An 11,692-nucleotide genomic window follows, 5' to 3' on the forward strand; every position below is an offset into this window, starting at 1 on the left:
TGCACATCTTTTTACTTGCACTGTTCTGTAAATAGCTCTTTAAATTATAATACCTTGATGTCTGTATTTATGCTACATTTTCTTTTTCTTGCTTTTTTTACTTAATTCTAAGTCTTTTTTTTCCCTCTGCTGTCAGTTGCTACAGTGACAAACAAATTTCCCACGAGTGGGATCAATAAAGTATCTCTGATTCTGATTCTGATTCTTCCCACTCCTTTTCAAGCAATAAAACACACTCTGCATGTCTTTACTTAATGAATACATTTGATTAAGCAATTAATTAACTTGTGATTTTAGTGTCTTTCATTGTTTTTGTTTCTTCTGTTTTTTATGCATTTCATCATTTCTGTAATGAGTTTGATAAATCTGTGTGAATTGTTTTGACTACAAAACTTGAAATCTATCAATCAATAATTTGGTCACTAAAAATGTATTAAATCGGGCATTTTACCCCAAATCAAAGAAACCCATTTCAAAATAATTAATGAAATGTATATTGTTGTTGTATTTCTTAAAACAGATTTAAATTTCAGGTTGAACGGACTGAGCCTGACAAACTGGGGGATGACTCTGGGCAAAACCATACTGGACACATGAGGGATGGGGAAACAAACTAATCAAACATTCCAACTCATCTACGACTGCAAAACAGCAAACTAACAACATTTAAAATAATCTCAAAGTAGTCTTCAAAAACAGCACCAACTTTAAAGAAGCAAAAATGAAGTCCATGAGGAGAGTTTTGGAATCCCTGCAGATTCCCCGGTGGAATGTTCTAATCTCTATGTTCTACAGGTGGGCTCACCTGAGATGGAAACTCAAAAGCGAATAAACTAGTTTTTATCACTTAAAACAAATTAATCAAATGTGTGCACCCATTGTTTATTTATGTATTTAATTAAACAAAGTAAAAGTGAAATGTTTTCATTTAAAGAAATAGTAACACCTAAGTGGTGGTTTGAGTATTGTGTCTTTGTAAGGACTATCTAGGAGACTTTTGTAAATGTTATGTTTTCATCCTCTGGAAGAGACTGAACGTTATAGTGTGTTGTGATGTGTTTCACTTTTTCAAACATGTAGGCTAATTACGTTTTTAGCTTTGACAATTAAATGATAGAAAATACTCTTCATTTATTACTTCTTCAAACCAAATTGTATATACATAATGCAGAGTAAAAAGGGTTCTTCTCATTTTTTGGGATTTATTACTAAATTTGATCAAATTTACAACACAATAAAATATTATACTCCCAAAGCGTACAATAACTGTGGAACTTATCTTGTAGAATTTCTCTTAGTTTTTCTTATTGTTCTCTGTTTTGTTACATTTGTTAACATAGCATTTCTTTTTACATGCTCAAAACATTTTGTTTAAAAAAATTGTTTTGGGTGCACTAGTGTATTTGTTCTGCAAATGTGTTTAAGGTCAATAAAGTTTTTTAGCGCCCCCCGCTGATAGAAAGTGGAGTTACGCTCACACGCGCAGTTTGATGCTGTATATTGACTCATAACAAAATTGATCCAATTCGATTTAAAACACAAAATCATCAGAAAATAAAAGAATAAATAGGTGAGGTAATAAGATCAAATGAAACGAAGTGTAAATTCAGTCAAGATAAAACCTCAGAAATACTCATTCAGGACTCAGAAATACTCATTCAATAATAATCATATTAAGTTAGCAATAAAATGAAAACCAATTAAATAAATACACCAAAACCTGTTTTAATTTAATAAAAATCTAAAAGCTGATCTCAAGGTTGTCTATAATTGTAAAGTTGTGTGTCACTGCACTTGTGTGAAGTAAATAATCAAAAATAAGTGTTTTCTCTAAACCATTACTATTATTAGCTGCTGGGACGGATCACCAACTCCTGGTAGCAGCAGGTAAAACACAGACTATTTATCCAAATTTATAGAAAATCTGTTCAAAAAGAACAGAGCTCGACTTCCAGGGCAGAGGAGCAGCAGGATGACTCAGCCAATCTTTATGGTTTACTAAACACATTTCTCGCCCTTCTATAATTGGGGTAGAAAATCCAAGAAAGTGTGAAACTCAAAACATGAACGTCCTTGTCGTTTAATAAAGACTCTATCTAGGATCCTAAATGTGACTTTTTTTTTAGCAGCGTTCTCCTAGGAGCACAGGAGACAACAGGTTTTAGAATCAAATACTTTCATGACAGTAAAGGGAGAAGAGGCAAACCCCAACCAAGATGTTACAAACCTCTCTGACATTTCACAATGCAAGAATTAGGTTAGGAAAGGTTCTTATCTGGTACTATGATTGTACAGAAGTAATTTTAACATTGATTCTTTGGAATAAAGTGCAAAGATGAAACTAAAGCAACATTTGCAACACATTTATTCTTTTAAAAAGTAAAAATAAAAAATGCACTTGCCATCTGAACAAGTTCCTTTTTATATTTGGAGGTTGTCATTTTCTTCTTCTTTTTTTTTTTTTACATATTTGTATGTGCACACTTGTAAGGATCTGAAGACAAACATCACCCGAGGCCAGCAGCTCATTGTCCACAGTTTGTTCAGGGTCCAAAGCTTGTGTTCTTGCAGAAACAAACTTGGAGCGATGACCTGGTACCAAGCAGGGCTTCTCAGGATGATTCATTTCCATTCACACAAACATCAGACCACTAACTTTTGGCTGTTCAGCATTCTTCATCCAGAACTCAAACACATAGCAGAAAAGACCACATTCGCCTCCCATCATATCTGTGAAAGTCCTTTGAAGGTCCCAGGAATTGGGCGTCATTTCAGAGGAGGGGTTATCCTCCGAGGCGCTGTCCTTCTCCCCAGGCGAAACCACCAGGCCGCTCCTCAGGCAGGGGGTTGTAGTTGGCATCTTCTTCTGGGGTGTCAAACAGCATTTTTCTACAGGGGATATGGAACACGCACACAAAAAGGAGGATGGGATGACAAACTTCCACACAAACAACAAACAAAAGAGTAAATAATACAACTCACATGATGGATGGGGTCCGGAGCCACCTTCCACCACCTGGCTGGTTGGGAAAAACATCTTCCAGGAAAAAGTACACATGGCCCACAGCAATCCCTGAAAAAAAAGGTTTAAAATGAAATGAAAAGATCCAACTTTTCTGTTTTCAGTACAGATTAATGACAATATCTACCTAAAAGATCCACAATTATGGAGTTTCCGAGCAGAAGTGAGAATCCCATCAGCACCCAGGGCAAGAACGGAGCCTGGAAGTTGAGCAGGCCAAAGAAGTTCATGCGAACGTTCGGATTCCTCCGACTCCACACGTAAACTAGCATTATGGTGAAGGCTTGTCCCAGGAAGACCAGATTCACAAAGGTGCCAAAAATCTAAACGCTTGTCAAGGAAACCGGGTGATCCTGCTGGTGCAGAGCTGGCATGAACAACACACACTCAACACACAAGATGAGTCACATTACACAACTAATTATTATTTAAACAAAATCAAAAGATTTGAGTTTTCCCCTTAAACTGTCTGCTCAATCAAATGGTAGAGCACATTCAGAAAATGTATATTTTTAAAAAACATTTTGAGTATTATTCCCCTTAGTTCAGGGGTCTGTCACCTGACTTCCTTTTGGTTCATTGGATTTACACATTTCTGGGTGAGACGCACCACAAAAACAAACTATGCTTTTTCTTTCCTTTTATTTTATTATTTTTTTAAATCAATGCTGACATTACACTACCTACTACATTTGCTGCATTGAGAGGATCCTTTGTGACACTGGGTGTGTTTTATTTCAAAAGGAAGTCATGTAAACCTATGTCAAAATGTATCAACTAGTTTATTTTTTGAAAAAGTCTATTTTCTCTTTGCCAAACAACAATTCATGTGCAAGTATCATAACAGAAATACAAATCTATAAGAAGAAATAAAATTTTGTGTCTCCTACAAGGTTTTGGTCAAAGAGAAATCCACCCAAATGGCTCTTTTAAGTGTTGAAGGTTGCAGGCAATATGTAGCAGGAAAAAAAATCATTTTTTATTGATTTTGTCTTGGTGGGTAGCTAATGGGTTAAATACATCAACCATAGCAATCATGTCGGATGGGTTACGTATCATTTTTGGCACCAAGCTTCTGAAATGAGAGCTTCTTCTGCTTTTCCAGGGAGGATACAGTCATCAGAAGGCCCCCAAAGAGGAACATGAAGACAAAGTCAGCCGTTCGTCCCCTGAAGGAGCCTTCCTCCAGCATCCGGCAGTATCTGTAGCTGAGGGCAGACTGTTAAGGAAGCCCGCACACAAAGTCTCCACATTAAGCACATGTTTGGAATGATTGCAAGCAGCAGCATGTTCAGAATATAATTCATCTGAAAGTCATTAAAACATTTACTGTAAAAGGGCTGGCAGAATGAACACACATGACTGCTGCATCAAAATAAGGAAAAGGTTCGTTTTTCACACCCCGAGCGAAAAAAATACAAGATTTCAAGGATCCCTTTAAACTCCAAGTGATCTGATCTCTCTGTCAAACTGGTTCATTAAACACTGGCTGTCTGAAACTGAAACATGCAAAACGTCTTCCGCTCAACCAAGAAGGATACAGAAAAATCATATTAAACAGGAAATTGAAGCCAACTGGACCAAAAAACAGGAAGTTCGTTATTAGCCGCCATACCTAAAAAAAAAAAAGAAAAAAAGAAAAGGACATCCATACGTAAACTGCATGGAACCAAAGAAGCAGACGGCGTGCAGGGAACGCCCTGAGAGTCAGCCGGCTCACCTGGTAATTCCTCAGAATCAAATCTGGATTGAAGTAGAGCTGAAAAGGTGTGATGATCTCCAGTTGCTGCAGCGGGAACAAATAAACATCAAGTCAGGGGAAACATCTCAACTCTTGGATATTTTCGGTTCGATATCAAAAAACAACAACAAATGACTAAAAGTACAGAGAAATCCTTTTAATTTGCTAATAAGCAAATTTGAATGAAGAAAACCCTCTAGTGGTCTCATACCAAGCCTGGTGTAACATAATAAAGCAATATTAAATATATCTAATTTATCATAGCCCATGTTTGACACTTTCAACATAAAAACATGCAAACATACGCAGTAGGGACGTCAGGGATGATTCACTTTCTCCTAAATATGGTTGAAAGGTGTAACACACTGTTTGGTTTCAAACTAAGAATTGTGGCATCCCTACTGTTCCTGCCAATTCATAAGAATCTGTCTACCGGTAGTTGTTTGGTTAAGTGTGTAGCAGTCATTACTGTGGGTGGCATTTTTACCACAGACTGATGTTGTTGAGTGTAGTGGCGGGTGTGACTGCACGTGCAAACCGGTACTTTCCTGAAAACTTGCTTTCGTTTTAAATGTATTCGATTTTGTTTTACATTTATTATAAAGCTCTACTACTAGAAAATTCAAAAATCATCCTACATCAAAGAGGCAGCCAGCAGTGAAACCCTATGACCCTTTGACCTTCTGTCCTGAACCCAGTTATATCTACAAAAGTATAGTTTGTCACTTTGAAATGAGTTCCTCCTTTTAAATAAAACAGAGAATGCAAAGAAGTCTGGACACTGGACATCATTTCTGCAGAGCAGTGGGAGTTCATCAGAAATTCTTCTCCGACGCTTGGCGTAGAGCAACCTCACTTCCCATCATCCATCTGTTTACACGCTGTCCCGCTAGCTTAGAGCCCCTCACAGCCCAAAGCTAACATTAGCGGTGCAAGGAAAATGGCGAGGAAAATTGGAGCTTGCCAGCAGTACAGTTTCGAGGCAGATGCAGCTCAGACGTACACGGATCTATTTGTCTGCAAGTGAATGCATCACAATGGAGCGGAGCAGGGAGCTTGTGGCCCACCCAGCATATTTTCTTTGTCACAAATAAGCTCTTTTTCAAACTGCATTTTTTCATCTGCTTCTGATTCACAACAATTTGAATCAAGAAAAACTCAGAAACGCAAGCCAATCAGCTTTCACTGAGTTGCACAGGTGGTTTGACAGAGAGTTTTATGCTGGATGCCCTTCCCGACACAGGCAGGCGGGCTGGGGACCGACACAGGCAGACCGACACAGGCAGACCTAGGCTCAAGCCCCCTTGTGGGTACATGGTTAGGCAGTAATGTGAAGGGTCTTGCCCAAGGACCCCCTCTAGATGAAGCTCACCATGGCCCCTGGGAAACGAACCCTGGTTTCCCAAGCATCAGTCCTGCATGCAGGCAGCTGAGCCATCCAGCCGCTTACTATTGCAACAGTTAGTGCTGGTAAATGTTAAGAACACATTTTTAGACATAGAGGAGCTGCTTTTTTGACCCAGCTGCAATAAAACAACATTTTTTAATTCCCAACTGGAGAAAAAGGCAAACGGTCACATTCACAATCCCTTTATTTCATTTCAGCTGCACTTTTGCTAATTTCCTTTAACATTTTTCTCTTGTTTCAACACACCATTTCCCGGCAACAAAAACAAAAGTATGTGGAGAGTGTGTGGCTTTTAAACTGAGTAGAAGAGTCCGATTAGTCATTTTCGTGCCTGTTTTGGTGAAAGTGTTGTTGCACAAATGTGTCCAAAGTTTATCGCTATTATAAACGTAGTTTTTCCCATAAACCCCGGTGTCTGTCAGACACCAGCTGTGATCATAGCACAGCAAGAAGTTGTACTTTTCAGTGATTTACAAGCGGAAATAAGATTTATCCAAATCGTTTAATGGAAGCTGTATCAGCCGTATCAGCTGGTGTCAACCCAGAAGTGCGGTTCCCCTGGAGGGATGCCGGTCCATCACAGGCCCCCTGACAGAGAGCTTTCTCATCATGCTGTGTGTGACAGTCCTCCTCCAGCGAACCTGAAGACATTCAATCTGAAGTGGATCAAAAAGCGGCGCCCGCATCCCCCTGCAGTCTAAAGCAGACGGGGAGGAAATCTTTCCCTTCCTTATGCAGAGAAAGTCAGGTTGCTCTGTGTTGCATCACCTGATCGGGACTGATATTTAAAAGAAAAATAATAAGAAAAGCTGGGTTCTCTCTCCTGGCACATGTTTTTCTGTAATTAAACACTTGCTTAACATTTTTCCACATCAATCCATCATCACTGAGGCTCTCTGGGATTTTTGAAGAAGCTCTCCTCATCATTCACACCCTCTGTAATGCTACAGTTTAGAGATCAGCATCACTAATGTGTCCCAATGATGCTGAAACAGAAACATCACCTCAGAGACCAACTTCTGTGACGTGAAGCTGACATGAAGACAAGTTTAAGCCTCGTTTCTAAAAAAAAAAAAAAGATGACGGTCCGCCTCATCCCAGCCTTTATTTTGAAGCTTCGCGTTCGCTTCCTGTCATCCCAGCAGGCCACTAAAGGGAACCAGTAAGTTCCAAATGTTAACTGTTTTGACCTGGTTCGGCAACGAAAGCAGGGGGAGATGGGAAATAACCCAGGTTTTCGGGGCGCCTTGTCACCCAATCCGCGCACTCACTCCCGTACACGAACAGACGTGCTAATGCTACACGTTTGATGATCTGAAAACGACCGTTTTGTCACCTAAACCGCCACCGCAGGATGGCCCCGTTTCCATGTTTCTATACGGGAGCAGAGCTGGGCATCATCATGACAACACGTCACGGCTCCCTGACAGAGCGGTTGGAGCCAAACCAGAACCGTATCCTGGTACCGAGCAACGGAGGTCCCTGAACGGGTCTTACCACTGCAGCAGTCGTGAGGACGCAGGCCGTGGTGTAAGCTCTGGTGACGATAGGAATCTGTAAATACTCCTGCTGCAAGGTCTGGTAAGCCATCTTGGACAGACTGAACGCTTCCGGCACGGCGCTGACACGTCATTCTACACCGTGAGGCGTTCAAAACCGTAGGACAAATGTTCAGACCTCCGTCCCGCTCTTTGGCAGTAACCCCTTACGTCACGTTTCCGCTCTAGAACTTTCCATGTTACTCTCTGAGTTTTGTACATTACCTTTATGGAATTTAATTTTCTTAGTTCTACTTATTATTCTTATTATTATTATTTAGAAAACGTAAACAGTCGGTAAAGAGCAATGAACAATGTAAACACATTGGAACAGAACCAGGGGGAATTACTAACACTCAAACCAACCATGACTTCTAACATGTATTGTACATAAACAGACTATTTTTCATACATTTTTGATAGATGTCTCTCATATATGGTTAATATAGAAAGTGAAATAATTATAAAACTATACTAATCAGATTTCTGGTTACTGTAATTACATTTGTGAATGGGATATTTTGCTGCTATGATAAAAAAAAATTCAGTATGAATTTAGAATCTTCTTTTAACTTCTTTCAAAAGAAACCAAATAAAATGTTTACCCATTTTTCAAAGAAAGGTCCTTATGATGAACTCATTTTTCCAAAAAATTATTGAACGTGAGCCGATCAATGAAGTGATAAATTGTCTCTGGGTGATCTCCAAAATAAGGAACTATTAGTATCAGAGGCGATCCTGGCTACTTTGGCGCCTTGGGTGAAACACTGGACAGTGTCCCCCTTTCCAGCCCCGCCCTCAATGGGGAACAGAGATCAATTCTTTAAAATATAGTGTGCCATAACTATTTTTGTTGCTATATCACTACTGTGGTCTAAAAACATATTTTCCCAACTTCAAATTATACTGGATTATTAAAATAACCAGTTGAGTAAGATATGGAGGCCATCCGCCAGCAGTGGCGTGATAGGCTGATGATGATGATTAAAAGAAAAAAGAACAGGAAGGAATTGTATACACTTTTAAGAAGCATAATGATGCCTGACAGAATGACATAAAGATTATGGCATATTTCTTTGCTGTGACTGCCAGCTGAAAAGGGTTTAGCAAATTGGATAAATATATTAATTGTCCATTTTTTAATAATAAGGGCTGCAGGGTTACAGAACCATAGCATTCTCTTTACTTAGCAGAAAAACAAGCCAAACAAATGCGTTTTAAAGCTCAGTGACACAGTGTCTCTGTTTGGTGTTAAAGGTTCATAAATCTGAGAAATTTAGGAGATGACAGAGGACTTTGGTATGATCCTCTCTGGCTGGGTAATTACAGATTCATAAAATATCAATAAACATTTTCAAAATAAAAGGACCAAGAGCTGTAACCATCACTTTGCTAAACAGGAAGTATGGTCTAAAGTTTGTTTTTAAGCTCTACAGAACATCAGTGTGTGTGTTATATGTAAACATGCAAATAGCTGCATGGGTGTTTCAACAAAAAGATATTAAGACCTCTGGGTGAGTACTTGGTGAAATATTGTTATAGAAAAGCAGTGATGGAGCTAGAACATTTTATGTAGGTGGGGCCGACATGACTTGTTTGTTATCATAAAGCACTGCATGGTAACAGACTCGGCAAGAAAGACACACAGTCACTGGCCACTTTATTAGGTACACCCTGCTAGTACCAGGTTGGACTCCCTTTTGCCTTCAGAACTGCTTAAATCATCGGTGGCATAGATTTAACAAGGTACTGGAAAGATTCTTCAGAGGGTTTGGTCCATATTGACATGACAGCATCATGCTGCAGATTCGTTGGCCGAACATTCATGATGCTAATCTCCCGTTTCCACCACATCCCAAAGGTACTCTGTTGGATTGAGATCTGGTGACAGTGGTGACCATTTGAGTCCAGTGAACTCATTGTCATGTTCAAGAAACCAGCCTGAGATGATTCCAGCTTCATTACATGGCACCTTATCCTGTTGGAAGTAGCCTTCAGAAGATGGTACACTGTGGTCAGAAAGGGATGGACATGGTCAGCAACAATACTCAGGTAGGCTGTGGCATTGGACCCATGCTCAACTGGTACTAAGAGGCCCAAAGTGTGCACAGAATGTCCCCCACACCATTACACCACCACCACCAGCCTGAACCATTGATACAAGGCAGGATTGATCCATAGTGTTGTCGATGCCAAATTCTGACCCTAACATCTGAAGCGAAATGGAGACCCATCAGACCAGACAATGTTTTTATAATCTTCTATTGTCCAGTTTTGGTGAGTCTGTGTGAATTGTAGCCTCAGTTTCCTGTTCTTGGATGACAGGAGTGCCAGGAGTGTTGTGTGTTCAGAGATGCTCTTCTGCAGACCTTGGTTGTGACCAGTGGTCATTTTAATTACTGTTGCCGTTCTATCAACTGAAACCAGTCTGGACATTCTCCTCTGAACTCTGGCATCAACAAGGCATTTCCACCCACAGAACTGCCGCTCACTGGATATTTTGTGTTTTTCTTATCATTCTCTGTAAACCCTAGAGATGGTTGTTGGTGAAAATCCCAGTAGATCAGCAGTTTCTCCACCAGATGCACTGGCTTCCCATAACCTCCAGAATCCAATTCAAACTCCTCCTGTTCACCTTTAAGGCCCTCCAAAACCTGGCCCCTCCTTATCTCTCCGACCTCCTCCATATCAAAACCCCCTCTCATTCTCTTCGGTCCTCCTCCTCTGTTCAGCTTTCTGTCCCTACGGCCCGCCTCGTCACCATGGGAAGCCGAGCCTTCAGCTGCTCGGCTCCCAAACTCTGGAATTCCCTCCTTCCTGATCTCCGTCACATAGACTCTCTACCAACTTTCAGATCGAAACTCAAAACTCATCTGTTTATTTCTGCCTTCCCATCCTGATTCACTTTTGATTTTGTCTATATATTTATTGTGCTTTTAATGTCTATTTTGAACCTTTGTTTTGTAAAGTGTCCTTGAGTTTCTTGAAAGGCGCCTTAAATAAAATGGATTATTATTATTATTACCTCAATCCCCTTTTTTCTCCATTCTGATGCTTAGTTTGAACTGCAGCAGATCGTCTTGACCATGTTTACATGCCTAAACCCATGTATTTAAATTCAGCTGCACTTTAGCTTATTTCCTTAAACCTTTTGCTCTCGTTTCAGCAAGATTTCCATTGTAGTGGGTGTTTAAGTGTTTTTTGAATCCTAGTCTTGAGATCCAAGCCCCCGTCTCTGCCAACACTGTAATTTTCCAGCAGAAACTCAAATGTATAAATTATTTGTTCATAATTTTTTTCTGTAAGGACAATCAGTCAGCAACAGGTCTATCAAGTGTTGGCTGCGAATTAATACCAGTCCGCATTGTTCATGAGTTAGTGGCTGGATGGCTCAGGTGGCTGCATGTAGGACATCGAAAACCAGGGTTCGATTACTAGGGGGCACGATGAGCTTAATCCAGTGTGGCTCCTTAAGAAAGACCCTTTGCGCTACTGCCTAACTATGTAGCTACAAGGGGGCCAGTCCCCAGCTTTGATAAAATACGGGGTTGTGTCAGGAAGATCTTCCTGTGTCAAAATCTCTGTGTGAATCAGTGAAAGCTGATTCGCTGTGGCTGAAAGATGAACAATAACCTCATTACACTTGAGATATGGAAAGCTTGTGTTGCTCTGGACAGCTTGTTTTGCTCTGCAACTTGTTGCATCAGGACCAACAGTCCTCACATTGAGTGATGTGTGTGGCGCATCCTTCTTCCACGCCTCCTGAAGCTTTTTGCTGATTTAACAGTCAGGTTTTATGCTACAAAATGCTCACAGACCAGGGTGTATAGTTTCAGTAAACAAACTGCTTTGATACAGATGATCCTGTATGCGTGGATTCTTCCCCCATCTCCTCTGAACCCCCCTCTAGAGAGGGACTACCAGCTTCGGGTGCACCTGCGTCTGAACTGAGCCGTCTGTAACCCTCCTTTGATTGGCTCTCA

At 40.3% G+C, this 11,692-nt stretch overlaps 1 protein-coding gene across 1 annotated transcript; it reads right to left on the bottom strand.

Annotated features, from left to right (window-relative positions):
• Positions 1–2,347: 2,347 nt before the first annotated feature.
• derl2 (derlin 2) lies at positions 2,348–7,816 on the bottom strand. Its single transcript, XM_011482013.3, has 7 exons — positions 7,669–7,816; positions 4,743–4,808; positions 4,564–4,637; positions 4,137–4,230; positions 3,150–3,345; positions 2,983–3,073; positions 2,348–2,889 (listed from the first exon to the last, which is right to left on the bottom strand). The coding sequence occupies exons 1-7, from the start codon at positions 7,759–7,761 to the stop codon at positions 2,784–2,786; spliced, it is 720 nt and encodes a 239-aa protein (XP_011480315.1). The 5' UTR covers positions 7,762–7,816; the 3' UTR covers positions 2,348–2,783.
• Between the last annotated feature and the right edge of the window lie 3,876 nt (positions 7,817–11,692).

This window comes from Oryzias latipes, chromosome 12 (genome assembly GCF_002234675.1).
Source record: "Oryzias latipes chromosome 12, ASM223467v1".
NCBI classification, from domain to species: domain Eukaryota; kingdom Metazoa; phylum Chordata; class Actinopteri; order Beloniformes; family Adrianichthyidae; genus Oryzias; species Oryzias latipes.

What these genes read in the sequence shown, in the direction of transcription:
- derl2 (XM_011482013.3), bottom strand. Translation starts at nt 7,761, where the DNA reads ATGGCTTACCAGACCTTGCAGCAGGAGTATTTACAGATTCCTATCGTC. An exon ending in TGATTCTGAGGAATTACCAG is followed by an intron (nt 4,638 to 4,742) that starts GTGAGCCGGCTG and finishes TTTTTTTTTTAG; the next exon opens with GTATGGCGGCTAATAACGAA. An exon ending in CTCCGGACCCCATCCATCAT is followed by an intron (nt 2,890 to 2,982) that starts GTGAGTTGTATT and finishes TATCCCCTGTAG; the next exon opens with AAAAATGCTGTTTGACACCC.